The 19,257-nt window shown below is 35.5% G+C and overlaps 1 protein-coding gene across 8 annotated transcripts in view; it reads left to right on the plus strand.

Annotated features, from left to right (window-relative positions):
- Nucleotides 1–18,450, plus strand: part of CFAP69 (cilia and flagella associated protein 69) — a 28,963-nt gene extending 10,513 nt beyond the window's left edge. For 5 of the 8 annotated variants that reach the window (XM_085566495.1, XM_085566487.1, XM_085566492.1 and 2 more), the window contains 14 exons: nucleotides 1,804–1,852; nucleotides 1,937–2,058; nucleotides 2,528–2,744; nucleotides 3,621–3,785; nucleotides 5,014–5,132; nucleotides 5,553–5,671; nucleotides 6,701–6,782; nucleotides 8,055–8,247; nucleotides 8,776–8,913; nucleotides 11,064–11,140; nucleotides 12,203–12,397; nucleotides 13,359–13,445; nucleotides 15,191–15,295; nucleotides 17,336–18,450. In XM_085566495.1, coding sequence (XP_085422621.1) covers nucleotides 1,804–1,852; nucleotides 1,937–2,058; nucleotides 2,528–2,744; nucleotides 3,621–3,785; nucleotides 5,014–5,132; nucleotides 5,553–5,671; nucleotides 6,701–6,782; nucleotides 8,055–8,247; nucleotides 8,776–8,913; nucleotides 11,064–11,140; nucleotides 12,203–12,397; nucleotides 13,359–13,445; nucleotides 15,191–15,295; nucleotides 17,336–17,464 — 1,797 coding nt within the window. In that variant the 3' untranslated portion in view covers nucleotides 17,465–18,450. Of the gene's footprint in view, nucleotides 1–1,803; nucleotides 1,853–1,936; nucleotides 2,059–2,527; nucleotides 2,745–3,620; nucleotides 3,786–5,013; nucleotides 5,133–5,552; nucleotides 5,672–6,700; nucleotides 6,783–8,054; nucleotides 8,248–8,775; nucleotides 8,914–11,063; nucleotides 11,141–12,202; nucleotides 12,398–13,358; nucleotides 13,446–15,190; nucleotides 15,296–17,335 lie in introns of those variants that run through there. The other 3 variants (XM_085566523.1, XM_085566501.1, XM_085566510.1) reach the window with 3 other exon arrangements.
- Nucleotides 18,451–19,257: the final 807 nt, after the last annotated feature.

The following is a 19,257-nucleotide window of genomic DNA, read 5'->3' on the forward strand; positions in this document are numbered from 1 at the left end:
GACATAAAATCTGTAGGTCATTAGCCCAGAATACTAGCATCAACCTTATTTAATACTTAGAAAATCACATTAACATTATTTATGCAAAATTTTATATTAATTGTCATATTCTTGTATGGGTTCTTGAATGTGCCATTCTCCTAAAATGAGTTTTGCACTAAATCACATTTGTTGTTTGAAGATGTAGGTTATATTCAGATGACCCAAGTTCAATGTGTGCCTCATAACTGGGAACAAGAAGGGTGTCCAAAAATCAGCTCAGGTGCTCTAAGTAGGAATCTGCGAAAAGAATTACTTAGGTCCTGTTAATAAGAGACACATAAATTCTTTTAAAGACTACATCACATAATGCACTACCGTGACTTGTCTGAAATGTAGATGAGTCATTCTTTTGTAATATTCCAGAATTTTTATGAGACACCTGCAGAAAAATTAACTTTATATAGACATTAATATTGCTTTAGTCTCATTTTACACTTGAGATTTACAACTTCAAATGAAGTTGTGACATACATACTGAATAATTAAGCAATCAGATCCCTGTGGATCAATTGGCTGTTCAGGAATATATTACTTTCCTCTTGAAGAGAAGTCTACCAGTTGGCTGTATTACTAAATGAAGATTACAGACTTTTCATTCAAGCTTTTCATTTAATACCAACTAATATGAAATATCTGTTATGCTATTGCAGCAACGTATTGGATATCTAAAACATTCAAATTGTTTATCTGGCTGTAGAAACAGGGCATTTTATTCCTACAAAATAAGTAAACCAGATATGCATCTTTAATTCCTTATACTAAAATAAAGAAAATTTATTTCTATAAAAAGAAAATATTAAAACAATTTAATTCAGGTTCTTTACTCTCAGCCTGCCTAGAGATTTTGCAAGGTATAAATATCAGATAGAAAAAACATTAACATTACCATATAATTCTGCCTTATATATAATACTAGAGCAATTTCCTCCAGAATGTTCCCTTTTCTTCTTAATATATTATCCAAGCAACTCCAGAAAAGTCAGTCTTGTATTTTATACAGTTCACAAATCAGCACAGGAGTCTGAGCCTTTGAAAAGGAAAAGTTTTCTCATCACAAGCAAACTGTAAAATTTCTATAAAGTTCTGAATGCTATTATTATCTCTGTGTTAGAAAAAAAAAACTTGTTTGCTAATTGTTTACCTCAGAAACAACACTCCTTTGCCTCTAATGTGCTGCGTAGACACCTTCTGGCTTTGGTCCTATCCATAGTTATATTAGACATTATAGCCCTTCTGTTAACTCTCTAGGAGCTGTGATTTACAAGATTTTATTTATGAACATTTCATATGGGATGTTGGTAAATTCTTCTTGCCCATACATGCAGTTTTCATATGTTTACTTGTAAATGCACTGAATTTGAAGTGCATTGGTACGCACAATTGATACCACAAAATTATATGCACTGATGACCCTGATGTAAAACATGACCAAATGCATTTTAAAAAACAGCTCTAAAAGCACTGAGAATATTTTTCTGTGTTAGACTATAGTAGTAAATGCAAGTGTTTGGGATGTCCCCACAGAAGTTCAGACTTGTAGTGAATGAAACATGGGTTTAACTAATTGCACCCTTAGGACTGCAGTTAGTTATTGTTGTATAATGTACAAATGGTTGTTCTCTTCTTTGATAAAATTCTGTTTATTCTGCCACAGGATACATTAAATTCTGTGTTCTGAAGAAAAAAGTCAAGCCAAAATTAAATCATAAGTCTTAATTTCACTGCAATTTAATTAATGTATGTTTTTTGAATGCCTCTTAGGAAAGTGGATTTGCAAAGGTCTTAATAGTACTTGCAACATATACTGAAGGTAAGAGATTCCATACTGCATAATTACACAATTTTTTGCTTTTAATTAGGTTTTTCTGTAACTTATCTACCATTTTCTTCATAGTTAAACTTCCCAATCCCTTGGTAAAGGGTTTTAAACTTACCTACTCATATGAGGATTTTGAGATGAAGAAGTTACTATTTAATGTATTACAGATCTTCTCTAGAGACCCATCTGCTGCACAGGTAAGTTGTAACAGAATAGAAATAATAATTTAAAAAAAAAGACAAAAGAATCACGAGACTATTACTTATCTGTCCATCTGCCATAGTTCAGTACACTGAAGTTATCTGTTCTCCAAATCAAGAATTCATACATAACTTCAGACCAAGCCCTGCTGTTGGAAAGCAGCCTACAATTTCTATTTTAGAAAGTTACGAACTTAGACCACGCTAGGAAAATTCCTGACAAGTGACTGCAGAGCATTATTGAAATACACCTGAAGAACATAATAAAATTTAACAAACCACAGTCTCTGGGAAAGCTATAGAATATAAAATTTGCCTGTACTTGTACTCTTCATGACATATTTTCTCAATAAAAATATAATTTTGCTGGTGTAGGGCAGATAGAGTTGACTTACCCTTTAGATTTTTCTTACTTGCATATAAAACCTGTAAACTGTCTCTCTTTTTCTTTTTCTGGACTCTGCAGCTCCTCAGTGAAAATCATGTAATGCCAGCTTTGCTTTATTATGTGAAACAAAATCGAAAGTCTGGATTTCCTGACTGGTCTGCTGCCCAATATGAAGAATTACAGCTTCATGCACTTGCTGTTTTAGCTTCAGTGGCTCCTGTGTTAGTAGACAAATATTTGTCCTGCCAAGCGAATACTCTTCTCCTTGTGTTTCTAGAATGGTGTGTAGGCCAAGGTCAGTGGGTACTCATGGCTTTCATACACAGGTAACCTCAGAACAATTCAACTGAACCTACTTTCTTTGACAGGAAAGGAAAATGTAAAACTCATGATGTCAGAATGATTCTTTTTCATAGAACTCCTAGGAAAGAAAAAACAACCAAAACCAAAAAATAAAGTAACCATCTTTTTTTTGTGCTGAAAGATGAGCTGGTGCCCCTCTCCCTGTGTACCACTGTACTGATATTCCTTCAGACAAACACCTCTACTCTCTGTGTTTTAAGTAAGCCAGGCCCTTCCCTTCCCAGGCAAGAAGTCCAAGCAGGAACTCCTGCCATAAGACAGGACATGTTAACTCAGAGTCATACATAGTGAGACAGGTTCCAGATTACAGCTGGCTTCTGGGCATCAGATAAGAGCATGGGCTAAGCAAAAATATAACTATGTGTACTCAGTTTTATTGATCAGATTTCTAAGGATAGGTATTTTTCATCATAAAATTGGTATGTCTTCCTAGGTTTCCTAAGAAATTTCCTAAGAAATTTTTATTTGGGTTGAATGGAGATCAAAAGGTTTTGATTAAATGTCATACTAAACATATATTTTGAGTTTGTAAAACTACTCATGAACCCAGTAAGGTTAAAAAATGTATAATAATTTTTAATGTTCACCAAAATGTTACCTTTTTTATGCATGTAAAAAGTGTAGTTCTACATAAAAAGGCTTATTACTAGATGGTTTTAAAGAATAATTTCTAACTTCAATGGGGTTTGGGGGTTTTTGTTGTTGTTGTGTTTTGGGGTTTTGTTTTGTTTTTTTTATTTTTCCTGAGCACATTATTCTGAACATAGATTATCCGCCAAAACTAGTATTCATTGTGATTGCTCCACAGATCCTTTCTTTGGACAAGGTAGCAGTTTCCATGGAACAGGTGGTCGTGGCAACAAACTCCCGCAAATGCGCTACAGCCTCCGAGCTCTGAGATCTGTTGTGGCCCTCTATGATGATGCTGTGAGCATTAATTTGTGTGACCAGGGAGCAATTAGCCAGCTACTGGGTAAAGCACAATTTGTATTGCTGTTCTTTAATTAGTACATTTCTGTTGACACTGAGAATGTTCATGCTTTCTGTGTGCCATGCTTTTAGTGTGTCCTTTGACTGCTGAAAAACTAAAAAAAAACTCTACCAATTAATTCAAGATGTAACTGATTTTATGTTATTTCTATTTCAATACACATTGAACGAGTTAAGCAAAGAAGACAGTTTTAAAAGTTTAGATGTTTAATTTCAGAGCAAAAGCTGCCTCTTCTCACTTCGCATTACTGCATTTGGTAGATCTTGTTTTCATTGTGGCAGTCCCCAGAAACTCCAGCCCATGAGTATTTTTCCACCTAGGTCTATCATGGTGTTGCTTTCCACAACTCCTCTTAGCATAGAATAAAACTATTAACATGGTACCTTTATATGAACAACATGAAGGAAGAAAGCAGAATAAAACTGCTTAATCACTGCTCCTGCAATTTTAGAGCATTTCTTGTTCAGTAACACATACCTTCTGTTAAATTTGGTTTAAGTTCCAAAACAAGCTGGTTTAAGTTTTTCTTACAATAACAGAAAGTTTTCACTACTCTGACGGAAACAAAACAGAAAAGATCCTTTGGAATTCAAAGAGTATGTTCTAACAAAAAGCCTAGAAACTAAATATTTTATAGCCTCATTTCAACTCCAGTGAAAGCTCTGGAAACCTGCAGATTTTAGTGAAAGCAAAATTATTACTATACCTTACATATCAGAATCAATTAACTTTTACTCTAAGGGAGAATTTGTGTATGAATGCTCTCTTCCACATAGTGGTGCCAAGGCTGACTTTCTCAGAAATTGTGGTATTTCATGTTTTTCCCACATTTCCACTGTCAGTTCAAACATTTGTGAAGCTGTGGAGTAGAGTGAACCAGCCAGTTTGTTGTCTTTTTCTAAGAGTTCCTTAATTCATATCAGTTCCCTGAATTCCGTACACTGACACAATATAAGGGGCAGCACAGAGTCTGAACAAGGGAGAAGTCAGTGCAAGCTGCTGTCATTGTCACCAAGAGTAAAGGCCATGAAACTGCAGCATCAGAGTGCTGCACTTCTGGAAGCTATTATTTAAACACAGGAGATAAAACTGAACTTACTTTAAAAATCCTTTAATATAAATTTGAGTTTTGTAAAAAGCAGCAGCTGTAATAGAATTTTGACATCTGTATAGGGTCATTCATATATATATAAAATATATCCATTTACAGACATCTTAAAGTATGCAGCAGACAAATCTAAAGAAAAAGAAGGTACCGTTCTACTGGAAATCCAAGCTGACATATTATTTATTTTATCTGTTCTCTGTGAAAATGATGTCCACAGAAAGGTATGTATATTTCTACCTTATACTGTGCAGAAAATGTCAAAATATACTATATTTTATTTTTAGGGACACTGCTTTTTTGTGTTTTAAATGAAAAGCAGGTGTCAATTGTAGTTCATTGTTAAAAAGTCATGTTTCTTGACCCAGCTAAAATATAAATCATTCAGAAATCCACTAGCAAGTATTGAATCTATTTGTTAATTTACATTATTTTGAAATTAATATATGAAAGAGTGTTAAGAGATGAATTAGCACTTCGAAAAAACTGAAAATCTTCCCTATGTGTACATCCTGCTCTAACAAGTGGACCAAATTCATTACAATAGAAATATTTACATTTCTCATTTTCCATTATATTTTCTTACATGTTTAAATTTAGTAAATATGGCTTAAGAAACATTGCTTTAATTAACATTTCAACAGGAACTCTTCAGCTGTGAAGGAGTTGGTATACTCGTCTCATTCTTTAAGATGGATCCAAGGAAATTATATTGTGCATTATCCCACAATTGTCTCCTCCTCAGTGCACTCGACTGCTTGTGGTTAGTGAACTATTTTAGCAGCAGTAACTTGGTAAAATGTCAAGTCTTGTATTTCTAGGTCTGCAATGCTGTGACCTTTCTCTGCACATATAGGACTTTCTTCTGTTTATAATGTATAAAAATTCTTCATAAAATTTGACTAGTTAAAATTTATGCAAAAGAAATTATATACACTGCATGTAAGATTTTCTAAATACGGATTCAGTGTGGCAACCTCACTCCCCACACAGAGTGACCTCCTGACATGCAGAGTTACTCATATGCCTCTTTCTAAGAAAGGCATATTGTTAGAGTCTGTAAATAACTTTAGAGAGGTAAATAGCAGGCAAGAACAGACCAATATTAGCAAAAAATCTGTAAACATATGTTTTGTAAACTGACTATCTTGGGCTAGAAATATTTTAAAGATTGCCAGTACATAGAAGGAAAATAAAAATCAATTTGTTTTAAGGCAGAGGTTGATGAATACATTAAAAATCAAATATGTTTGCTAGGAGAAAATACTGATACAGGAGCTCGCTTTAGTTTCTCTGTTAATGACCATAGCAGAGGAAACAAAGAAACAACAGCAGCATGAATGCTGGCTTTATGATCATTTTAATCTGAGAGAAGCAAACTGTTGCCAAAAAAAGTCTTGCTTGACTCACCCCCTTGTTTTTGCTGGCAGAAATATTCACACAGCCCTACAATAAACCAGATTAGGGACATAACCTGGTTAAATTTTAAACTCGTTTACTGAGTTAGTTTCAGTTCAAATACATACTCCAATTCATTGAGAGCCTGCCAAATTTATCAGGCTGCTTCAAGGAAGGTGTGCCACCTTGCCACAGGAGAAGAAAAAGCAGTCAAGCAGGGTATATTTAGAAGTGTAAATGAAAAGGTACATGAAACATGATTTTTCTACTCCCTGAAGGTATGAAGCATATTGCATACCAAATGGCATGAAATTCAGCAAAATAAATTAGATGATTGTAGAATGTTCCGAATCATAAAAGTGTATCTACATAAGTGAAATTATTTCTGTTTAAGGTCCTGTGTCATTGGATGTTACATTGCAGAGGACTCTTTTATTGAAAAACAGGGCATTTTTCTCCTTCTGGATTTGTTGGCAGTAGGTATTTTTATTACTGGTTTTGTAGAATGAAAGGATTGGAAAACAACATGGCAAACTGTGTTATTTTTGTTGCAGTATCTCCATAGACTGGTATAATACAAAAACACAACCAAACAAAACTAATTAAAAAAAAAAAATCCCACAAAACAAAAAACCCAACACAAACAAAAAAATCCCAAGTTTATTTAATTCCCTGAAACAGACCCAAATATCTGCTCAGAAATTATTGTATAGGTTTTCCCTGTATATTTTTTTAATATGTATTTGACAGAGGAGTTTTTAATTCAACAAAATTATATTATTTTTTAAAATAAAACCCAAACTATGCACTCAGTTTGCATGATGTGTCTCTTTAGAAAAGCACTTCAGTTCTTCATATTAGAAATTAGTAAGAGCACTTGATGGCTTTAACAGTTTATGTGTTTGAAGTTACTTTGTACATGTATCTTGTGTGTATAGCCACTGCTGTGGATCTTGGACATGGAGCTGGCACAGTCATTTCACCTCTCACGAAGTCAAAAGGCACCTTCCGTGGGTCATTCACTCCTCATTCACACTGGTTGTGCTGTTAGCCCTGATGTTGTTGCAGTGCAAGGCTGCAGACACTCAGAATAACAGAATCAGAATGGCCTGAGCTGGAAAGGACCTTAAAGATTATCCAGTTCCACCTCCCCTGGCCATGGGCAGGGCCAAATTCCACTAGATGAGGTTGCTCAAAACTACATCCAGCCTGTTGTATCCAGCCTTCAGGGCTGGGACATCCACAGCTTCTCTGGGCAACCAGTCCCTCATCAGCCTCAAAGGAAGGAATTTTTTCCTGATATTTAATCTAAACTGACCCTCTTTCGGTTTGAAGCCCTTGCCTCCTCTCAGCTGCTGCCAAAAGATCTGGCCACAAAACCGAAGGTGTGCTGTGAGGTACTGCTCAGCCTCTGCCTTCTGAGTTCTGTTTCTTAAAACAATAAACCATGGTAGCAGTGTATTCTCCAGCATATGATCGTGGAGCCATGTCCACAGAATCTACTGTATGATTCTACACACAGGAATGTATCTTATATGATCCTGCCCTCATGTTCCTTGATTTATGGAACTTTGCATAGCAGGATTCCAGAAACTTTAAGGATTTACAAGCTTATACATGAATTTTGTGCAAATACTAGTGATGAAAAGCTTGCAGTTACTTGATTACATACTACACAATTCCTGAGAAAGAAGACATCACTGTGTTTTGAACACTTTAAAACTTTCTTTACTTTGTCCTTGATAAAGTTAAAGGAAAAGAACCTGTGCAATACAATTCTTGGAATCTTGGTTGAACTTTCTGACAACCCTAAAATGGTTTTGCACATGAGTGTCTGGCGAGGGAGGAGAGATCAAACAGCAGCTAACCTTCTAATACAGTTATGGAGACAGGAGGAGCTGGACTTGGGAATCAGACGTGATCAATGTGGAATGATTATTGGTAAGTTTTATGATGCCTGTGGAACTGTGAGCAGTCCAGTAAAATTATGACATTATTTGCTTTTGTAGTCTGAATTCTGATGACAGTAAATAACAGCATTTATAACTTTACACTATAAGTCTTACCAAACCTAAAATATCTTCAATTTCATTAATTTTTTATTTCATTTTATTTATTCATTTATTTTCATTTTATTCTGGCCACTATGTGGCATTTTCTACATCAGCTGGGAATGAACCAAGTATTGAGCAGAACCATGACCAGCTTTTCTAATGCTAGACAGTTAAACTGCTTAATTTCTTCCACAAAAGGCATTGTATTTTGTTCTATGTCGTAAAAAGAAGTGAGTGCAGTTCTCACAAATTTTTAGTTATGCTAATTAAAATTTCCTGACCCAAATTATGTTCAAACTCTTGGCCAAACAATCAAAATTATTTGTGTGTCCACAAAGTAAGATGGATTTTCTCTTAAGTTTGGGAACATACTACTGCTTCATTGTTCTACTCTGGTTTTGTGTTTTTGTATTAGACACCAAGAGACCTATTACTACCAGCTTCCAGAAACAGCAAAAGGTCATTCCACTGCCTGCCAGCTGTCCCACTTTTGCCATCATGGAGATTTCAGAGAGCATAAGGGCAAAAGTTTATTTATTATTTTGCAAGCTGGGTAAGAAAAATGAGTTGCCTTGTTATGTTAGTGTCATATTTGTCATTAAAATGAACTTATCAATAAAGTTGCTGTAAAAAAACAAGGTTAAAGGTAACATTGTGATTCAGCATCAGTACTCTCTAATAGATGCTTGGTTGTTATGTTTTTTTTAAAAGTCCCTCTTTGTTGGGATTTCAAAGGTTCCCTACTACTTTGCTGCCCCTACCAGGAAGAATTTTCTTAGAATTTTCATCTAAACCAAAAATTTGCTTGAAATTCTCTGCAATTTATTTTCCTACACACAATATCTCTTTCACATATTTTAACACTTGTACATTTATTTCTCTAGATTGAGAAAGATAATACTCATTGATTGCATTTTCTAACATAATCTCTAATTATTCTTTTTTTTCTGTACTCTTTCCAATTGAATCAAATTATTCTTGGTCTGTAGTATCCCAAAGCTGAACAAAATACTCCAGCAGAAGCCTCACAGCTAGATAGACTTATGTTACTCTATACATCTTGTAAATAAACATTCAGGCATAAATGTAACAATAGCTGTATTCCTAGTGGCATGATACTATTTGCTCATCCAGCTTAGAATATTGTACAGGTGGCTACTCCTACAGTTAGAATTTTTTATTCGTCCTTACTGAATTAAATTCTGTGCTTTTAGATAGTTTTTTAGAGTGGCAAGATTAATTTGCATTTTAATATTTTCTTTCAAAGTGTGGCAGTCCCTCTTAATTTTTTGTTGTTTTTACACTGAACATGAATATTCATTATACCCTTGTCTTAAAACCTAGACTGAACTCAAGATAAGTGATAAATTTTTCCACATCCATGAGATTTTTTTTCTTTCTGTCTGTAGACAAAAGTTGGGTCTTAGTTTTCAGTAATTCATGTTGGATATTAATTTGGTTTACTGTTAATATTTAGCTGCATAAACATTATTTATCTAATTATTTCTTTCATGGGTTTTTTTAGGCTTATTTTTGTTTTCATGTCCATCCTCTGCAGTTCAAAGATAATCAGTAATTGTTCTGAGATTGCTTCAGCCAGTTCTCTGCTTTACCTGGAGAATGAGCTGGTTTGAAAACATCCTTAGTTTTTCTAATAATCTATAGCTACTTGCTCCTCTGTTGTAACCCAGGTTCTTACTAATTTTAGTAATGTTAATTATATTGAATGTTAGATCACAGCTGGATTCTTTACTAAAATAAAAAGGCATAAGATTTTCCTTCAGCTTTCTCCTGTATTCACAGATATCCTTCATGTTAGTTATATACATTGTACTGCCTCCTGTGAAGTACTGAATTATATGAAAGTAGATAATAACATATGGACATATTTTTGTCAGCAATTTCCTCTTACTATTAAGCTCCATAACAGCCTGTAACATGACAATCTGGAATATCAGTAGTGGTAAATGGTCTTTATTTACAGTATTTCTTAGCTTTAAAACAGGATGTAATTGTACTCTAGACAGATGCTACTTTCCCAGTTACCACACATATGATAGGATGAAGTCTAGAAAGATTGGATAGACTATATTTAGATTTTTTTAAATTAAGTGCCGTTATCATTCAGTGCACAAAAAAAAAAAAAAGAAAAGTAGTCTCAGCAATCGTACTTCCCTACCTTATTCTTATTCTTTTACATGCACTGGGAACATTTTCAAAAGATGGAGTCATGATGCTCAAGGCATTATGCTGAAGATAATAATCTACAAGATGGAGGGACACCCTCATTACACAGCTTTGGAACAAAACACTAGTATAATTTTCCTGTTGGCTACTTCACAGTTAAAGCAAACTGTGTTTTGAGCAGTTTGTCAGCTGAACTGCTGCTCTAGAACCTGTGATCAGTAGACTCAACTGTCTGCTTTAACAGAAATGAAGCTCTTACCACAGGTGTGTAGCATCCTGGCCCACCAAGTGATTGGAAGGCAGACAGAGCCATTCATAAGTAAAGATTTTAGTACAGAGAGAGTGTATTATGGAGATACAGGGGGTTTTGATCAGCAAAAAAATGTTCAGGATCAAAAGTGATTGACTGGTGTATGTGTGATGAAGTGTTGCATGTGTTTATATGACAAATAAGGTTTTTAGAATATAATATTTTAAGATAAATTCATCATACTGATGTGATTAATATTCTTTTAGGTTTTGAAAATTTGCCTGGCCTATCTACTAAGGATTTTGTTACACTTACTATTATACAACATTATATTGACTTTAAAGTGAGTATAGTCCAAGCAAAAAATACTATTGTACCTGCATTCCCAAAAATAGCAAGTATATCTCGGGACAAAGCAAACAAATAACCCTTCAAAAGCCATCTCCTATGTCACAAGTCACCTAAAATTTCACATAGTGAAAACCACTATTCACCAGCAAAAGAAGCAATCCCTTCTCCAACATTCCATCATTCCCCATCTTCTTGCTTCATATTGCTACAAATGTTTGTGACCATGCAGCAAGACTAGAAACTAATGCTAGTTAAAAAATAACTCAGAAAAAAATAGTTTTAACTGTTTGTCAGATCAAGACAGGAATGTGCCAGGAGTAAGAAATTGGGGAAGGATGGGAGAGTAGGACTGCGTCCCTGTGCTGTAAAGTCAGTTTAAGGGGTCACTACTAAAAATTACATTAAAAACACATTTTTCTAAAGTTTCTTCTGTGCTTTGCCATGTTTGTTTCCACGTGCAGTATCCATCCATCCATCCATCCATCCATCCATCCATCCATCCATCCATCCATCCATTCTGTGTAAAGTTAAGAATGGTCTGCCTATAGGGACTACAGCAGGGTAGCAAGCTTTTTGAGAGTTGCTTTGCTCAAAAAATGCTTTAGTTTATGATAAATTTATGCTTAGGAACAAAGTCTGTGAGAGCTTGCAGTGTTCGGGAAATAGCAAGACACAGTCTTTGGTTGATAATTCCAGCTTCTGTTGATGGCTCGTGTTGCAGTTTGCTCTAATAATGTCTCCAATTTGAGATTTTAGGAAGTAGGCAGTAGGACTCAACACTTTGCTCTTGTAAATTGGTATCTTGAAGCTATTTCTTCTGAATTTCTGTAGTTATCAGCATTCCTGTTGCCCCTCTTTGAATCAAGTTTGGATTTGGGAAGGCTTAGAGAGGCTTATCATGACTGAATCTGGCATTGTAGTAGTGCAGTCTAACCTTGCATAAAAATTCTAAGTCAACAATGAGGAGAGAGATGGTTGCTCTATTTTATTTTGAATAATTGGAACTGAAGAATGAGATAAATACTGAATCTCATGGTATATGTTTCACTCACAGATTGGAGAGGTTTGGAGTGAAATATCTGCAGAAATAAAAGAAGAATTCAGGCCTGTTACACCAGATGAGATAAACTTGAAACATATTTCAGATGTGTCAGAAAATACTGGAAAAATGGTTGCTTCTCTGCAGAATGAATTGCTTGAAAGACAATACCACCAGGAAATCCAACAAGAGAAAAAAATTTACAAGAAAGTAAGACAAAGGAGTATTTAAATAAGGAAAGCCCACCTAAGCTTTTTTTTCCATTCATATGCAGATTTTCCTATTATATAATGTTGAGAATTCTGTATGTGAACACTGCTTGAAAAGTTTTAATCTGTCTCAGCAGCCAGATTTTAACTTGAAATTAGGTTAACCTCAGTCCTCCCAGCTTCTATAAATTCTACAGTATTTAGAGAGCAATATGAAAAAATGAAGCAGTATCATCAGTGATGCATCAGCAATGGAGTAATGAGAAATTATCATTATTTTACTATAAAGTTGCATCCATGTTCATCTGTAGCAGATAACAATACAAAGTTATTACAACTATTACTACTACACCTGCTTCTTAAAATGTGATATAAGTCTCTATTGTAAGCTCGCTTTCTGAATATTCATGGGCCTTTACTACTTCAGAAAGTAGGGCTTTGTGCTTCCCAGCATGTTGAGAATGAGAAGGTATAGACATTTTCCAGCTTTGGTTATAAGGCAGACATTTAATGGTTTTGCTCACCTGTTGTCTTACCCTCTCCTGCTTTCTGAAAAACAAGATCAGCTGGACCAGTTGTCTGAAATGTCATGCTAGTGTTTTTGAGAGATTGTCCTGTATTATGATGACTGCACTTCTGTCACCTGAACTGATTCTATCTCTTTTATTCAGCATTTGAGAGTAAGAATATACAGAAAGTATTCCTGAAAGAGCTGGGCTTCATCCAACATACATGTTGGAAGAGAGAAAAATTAGTTTGCACAAAAACCTCTTTGTTTGTAAGTGCAGTGCATAAATACAGTTTTTAAAGGGCAAGTACTTTACTACACTGTTGTCCAATCTCCAAGGTGAGAGGGATGAGCTAATGTAGCCAAAGGGGTGGAGTTGAACATTTTTCTCAAATGGCACAAGCAATGAAATCAGAAGAGCTCTAATACCAGCATTGTGTAATTTATATGACAGATCCAAGATACCCACACACAGAGAGAACTGATAAATAAATCTTGGGAAAATTTCTTGTCTCGGACATCAAACTATGAGGCATTGAAGGTAAGAAACCTGATGGAGCAAAAAATTTACAGTCACGGTGTACTTATAATAATTGTGAAGTTCAAAAAAAAAATCTTAATGAATTATAAGGATATTCAGGTAGAAGTGATAGTAAATTTTATATTTACACAGACACAGAAGAAATAACCATAAGATGTATTGGAAAAGTTATACTATTTTGATTCTTCTGACTACAATCACAAATTTGGGATCAATTGCAATTGAGGAGTGGATGTATATATGTGTATTTCTTCCAAAACTGTTGAAACTACAAATCTGTTCATTCTTTTCATTGTTTTTTCTAATTCTTCATTCTCTTTTTTAATACAGCAAACATCTTTCAAGATGAGAAATATTTTATAATGAAAGGAGTTTCTTCTATCAATATTTGTACTTTCCCAAAACATAGAAATACTAGAGTCCTGGTTTGGTAACCAGACTAAGTTGGAAAATGAATGAAATCAGACTTAAAAGAAAAACTTTGGAAGCTAAATTTAATTTTTCTTCATTTCCCAAAAGACTTGTAAATGAGAACAATTTTCTTTCTATGCCAGCATCTCCCTGGCCTGTGGAAAGATGTATGCTAGAATTAGAAATTAAAATGGAAGAACTATAGACTCGTTAGTTTAAACTGAGACACTGGGAAGCTGTTTTCAGCACATGAGAAGGAAGGAGATTGGTATAGACTGTCATGAATTTACCAAGGATAAATCATGCCTTGCCAACATAGTTGTCTTCTGCGATAAAATTATTTGTTCTGGAAGAAGAGAAAAGGGGATGCCTATACCCTTGGTTTTAGCAAGGTTTTCAATGTGGTCCTGTGTATCATTCTTGTAGTCTTGTAGTCAAAATGGACTAGATTACATACAGGTCGACTGCAGGCTGTGGGAAAAACTGGCTGGACTGATGGGCTCTAAAGGACAGTGGTCAGTGATTGAATTTTAACTAGTGGTCAGTTTTGAGTGATACTCCTCAGAGTTAATTATAGGGTTGACAATATAGTATTGATTTAATATTTTCATTAGTGATTTGGATATTGAATCAATATCCATCCTCATCAAGTTCAACATGTGAATGCCCCATCCCTGGAAATGTTTAAAGCCAGGCTGGATGGGCCTCTGAGCAATCTGGTCTGGTGTCCCTGCCCATGGCATGGGAGTTGGAGCCAGATAAACTTTAAGGTCCCTTCCAATCCAAATCATTCTGTGACTCTGCAGTTCTGTGACAATGAGCTGAAGGAAGCAATCCATGTGCTGGGAGGTAGGGTTGCTAGTCAGAAGCTTGACAGATGAGCTGACCAAAAGCTCATGAATTTCAGAAAAAGAAAATGTGAAGTCATTCACCTGGGATGTATTGAGATTGTGTTGGGATGCCTCAGTACAGCTGGGTCTGCCCGGAGAGGCGGCTGTGTGCTGGGTGGGGTGAAAGCTGACCGTGAGACAGCAGTGTGCTCTTGTGGCCATGGAGGCTCACAGCACCAAGGGCTGCCTTGCACAGAACACAGCCCGCAGGTCACAGCAAGCAGCAATTCCCTTCCCACCCTTGCAGTGCTACGCCCATTTATTCTGGTTTTAGGTGTTCAGTACATGAAAGAGTCAAAAACACGGGGAGGATACTTAGAATTAAAGGCAAATAGAATTATAACTCCATTTACTTTGTCATGTTGTTTTTATATTTTCAAATGAGTGCAAATGACATGATTAATGCAGATTAAAACGATTTTACCTTTCTCTGACTATCTTTAGAAAGCAAAAATGCTTCAGGAAACATTGATAGAGGCTTCCACATCTAAGCTAAATACTCAAAATGGACCAGAACATTCTATTGATATTCCAAAACTCCATACAACAGTAAGTAATCCTTAATAATACTTTTATTTTTACTAATTGGTAAGTGGAATGGGTTTTGTTCTGGCTGTACACATGCTGCTGCTTATGCTTTCTTTAATAATGTTTATGTTGACAAGCTCCAAGTACATAAGAAAGAATCTGTATCTTCTGCAAATCTCCACTTCCTGTTCGGAAATAGCCTTAGGCAAGCTTGGCCAGAATGAGATTCAGATCTGCAGATGACTGAAAAAGTGTGGGTAGGATGGGCCCTATGCTATGTAACATGTACCTGTCATGAGACAGCCATTCATGAAAACCTTGCTGAGGTTAAGCCCTGCTCCTTTCATTGTTGAGTACAGCTGTGCAATCTTAGATACATCCATAGAGGTGTCCTTTATGAGTAGCATGTCCCTGGCTGCCTGCAGATGTGCCACTTGTCTCATTTATATCGGTTAATTGAAGTGTGAGAAAATAAAAAGCCTTTGTTAAGATCTAATTCACACCTAATGGCATATTTAGGTGTTGAGTTTTGACAAAACAGGGGAATCCTCAGTCTATCCAATAAACTGTGTTTGAGCTAACTGGATTGTTTCTGTGCAAGCATCACAGCTAAGGAGGATTTAAGGGGGATAGTTTCTTTGTTGCTTGTAAGTTACTCTTACATGTGAGGAAAAACTAAAAGAAATAAACATGAAGTGCTGTTTTCAAACTTGTATGAAGGCAAGAAATTCTATTTTGGGCTCTCTGGCATGAATAATAATGACAAGCAAGGTGGATGCAACTTGAAAAAGAAAAGAGGAAGTTCATGTTTGATATGATGGAGAAGCAAGGAGCCTAATAGGAAGCAAGAGGATTATCTTAGAGTGCTGGACTAGAATTTTTCCCATATTATCTTAAACTTCAGAAAGATATGGAGGGACACATCTGTGAATGCAAGATGAAGTGGGCTGGAACAATTATTTAGGTACTTGCATAAACAATAGCGAGACTGTTAAAAAGCAGTATTTTGCAGAAAGTATCAAAAAAATTTTGCTATAAGCATGAGTAATATGGAAATTGTTAGTGGATAAAAATATATTGTCAGATTTTATTTTAAAGGCTTGAACCTCAAGTTAAGCATGTTCATATCTTAGAGGGAGAGGGTTTAACAAGAAAATACCTTCATGCTCCTACAATCAATATTTCAATAACTGTAGCTAAAAACAAGGAAAAGGTTAGTCCATTTTGCAGAATAGGTGTATTGAGAAAACAAATGTATCTGCAACATCCATATAACACTCCTCAGGTACATTGCTTAGTAGAATTACAAATTACAGACATGGCTGGAAAATTTTTTAATGCAACAATCTTCTCCCCTCCTCTCTGCCAAACACTCTCAGCAGGGAGATGAAGATTAAGCTAAGATGGTTATTGCAAACCAGTCAAGATCAAGTAATCAAACATGTGAGCCACATGCACTCAAGGAGTTGCATTTGATTTTTTTAGTAGGTCATGATTAGAAGACAGAGCTGTCACTCAGGGATGTTTATTCCAAGACCCCAACTTATTCAGTATAAAGGTAGTAATGAATCTGGAAAGGGTATGTGTCTTTCAGTCTTGGAGATTTCCTGGAGCAGTAGTTCTATGCAATTGCATTTTGAGAGAAAGAATGCCTGTTGTTTTTTGGGTTTTTGGGTTTTTTTCCTTACTTGGAGTAATAAGTAATAATGTATAGTGAAATCCTGAGATCACAGAGTGTGGCTGACATCCTATACAAATCCAAATAACATTGGACAGCAAACTTCTATTGGATAAAGTATTGAATTTCTTTTTTGCAATTCATAAATCAGACACGAAGGCAGAAAAGCAGAGCATGTAAAAGTACCAGCTGAAAAAACACTCTCTCCTTTCTTTTGTATCAATGGGAACAAATTGTGAATTTAGTATAAAGGATAGTTTTACTGGCCCTCAGAAACCTCAACAGGCATCTCCACCAACTGAATACTATTTACATGATTTAACTCTCCTGTCATTTTAAATACTAGAATGAAAGTCAAGCAATGTATTTATTTTGTATTTCAGATCGGACCGGGTCGCTTTGTTACTGTGAAAAGTGTGCCTCGTCAGCGAGAGCCGCTGGCTGATACAGACCATGCTCCTAGAAAGTCCTCTGTTTGTAAAGGAGCCTTAAGAAATTATCAAAAGAGATAAAACACTGGACTCAGTCAAGAAAAAATCAGTACCTGTAGAATAGATGCTGTTCCAAAGAGTAATATATTAATATGTAGTTACCTATATGTAGACACAAGATAAAATATGTTTTTAATGGCTTGAAAAATTGCTTAGAACATCAAGAGTAATATTATGTCTTCCCTTAATTAATATAATGTGGGGATGTTTTATTAATAAAGTCCCCTGTACAGTATGGGACAAAGGTATGTTAGTCTAGTGACTTTGCGTGCTAATATCCGCTGTCAGCAGGTCCACTGTTTTAATTTCCATCTCTTCCTGACACTTCCCATACATTGCAGTTTAGGCATCTCATTGAACAGGGAGACAAATCTTCACATTAACACATTTGAGTTTTCATTTTCCTGAATACCATACCCACATACTTTTTGTCCAAGCCCATTTTGTTTCTTGAATTGCCACTTTTAGCATCAGGACTTTTGAATCCCAGTTTTCATCTAAACACTCATTAAGGAGCTTTTTTGTGCCAACAGTTTCTCACAGCCTGTTGGAGAGGCCTTCTGGAACATCCTTCTCCATTTGGGTTGCTCACAGCTCTTTAACTGATCTTACTAATCTAATAATTGTTGGGCTCTTATTCCCATTGTCTCCAAAGAGAACTCATCTTCTTCCTCCTTGGCACCTCCAGAATGCCCACATGAACTGGTGAGTAGCAGACCTTTTGTGTAGATGACTCAACTTCTGAGCTGTTTTCTTTTTCAATTTGGTCAATGCCAGAATTCACTGCTATAACAGTGCAAGACTCCCTGAGGCTCTTCATTTTAAAACCACTTGCTGTCCACTGCTATGGCATGAATTTCTGTGACATTGCAAGCTTTTATGCTGTGACATACAGACTGGCACTTAGCCTGTCTTTTTGCCTGCCAGCAACATCTTGAGAAAAGCACAAACTTCTGTTTTTTTAATGGCCAACTTGAAAAAAAGGAAATAAATTTGAGCTAAACCTACTCCAGCTCACTTTTTTTACTTCATGAAAGAGGGATGGGATAGGTGTGTGTATAAGTGTATCTTCAAAATGTTTGTTACATAACAAAACAAACATAGAAGTGGTGGCATTAAAAATAAAGGCAAATAGTTTTGTTTCAAAATTGACTACCTAGATTCTATAAAAAGAAGAACCCTAAGAAAATAACAAAATAAAATAAAATATACATACAAAAAACAGTATTTGAAGTTTAGAAAAATCTCTATATGTGTGTTTTCCAAATATCAGAAGGATTTTTCTTATGGGCAGGTCTGTTACACCCTTGTTGAGTAAGACAGTCATCACATTGTAGAACAGGAAAGTCATCTAGTACTTAAAGATAGAGAAATTAAATTGAGTTGTGCTAATTTAACTTTTTATGGTGACCCTTTGCTGACTGATAATTTTTAACAATAATCTAATTTAATTGCAATATTTTCCCAAGACTCTCTGTATAAAGTTTGTTTTATTGAACTAGCCTATTTGTATTTCTTGCCTCCCCACAAGAAAGGTTAGCCAAGGTATATAAAGATTCTCTGAAGTCCTCTGTGTCAAGTAGTCTTGCTCAGTTTTTTATGTTTATATTTCTCTGACAGCTCTGCAGCAGCCTTGCTGCTTTACTACTGGTTTAGAGAATGTATGGTCTGTTGTCTTTTTATAATTAAAACCAAACTATATATATTTTACTAGGAGACCAAAAGCTATGGCGTTTGGAGGGGTTTTTACATGCTTTTTTACATACACATGTGTGAATGTGTAGGCGACTTATTACTAGAGGCAGCAAGGCAAA

Source organism: Lonchura striata, chromosome 2, assembly GCF_050655825.1.
Source record: "Lonchura striata isolate lonStrDom1 chromosome 2, ASM5065582v1, whole genome shotgun sequence".
In the NCBI taxonomy this organism is placed as follows: domain Eukaryota; kingdom Metazoa; phylum Chordata; class Aves; order Passeriformes; family Estrildidae; genus Lonchura; species Lonchura striata.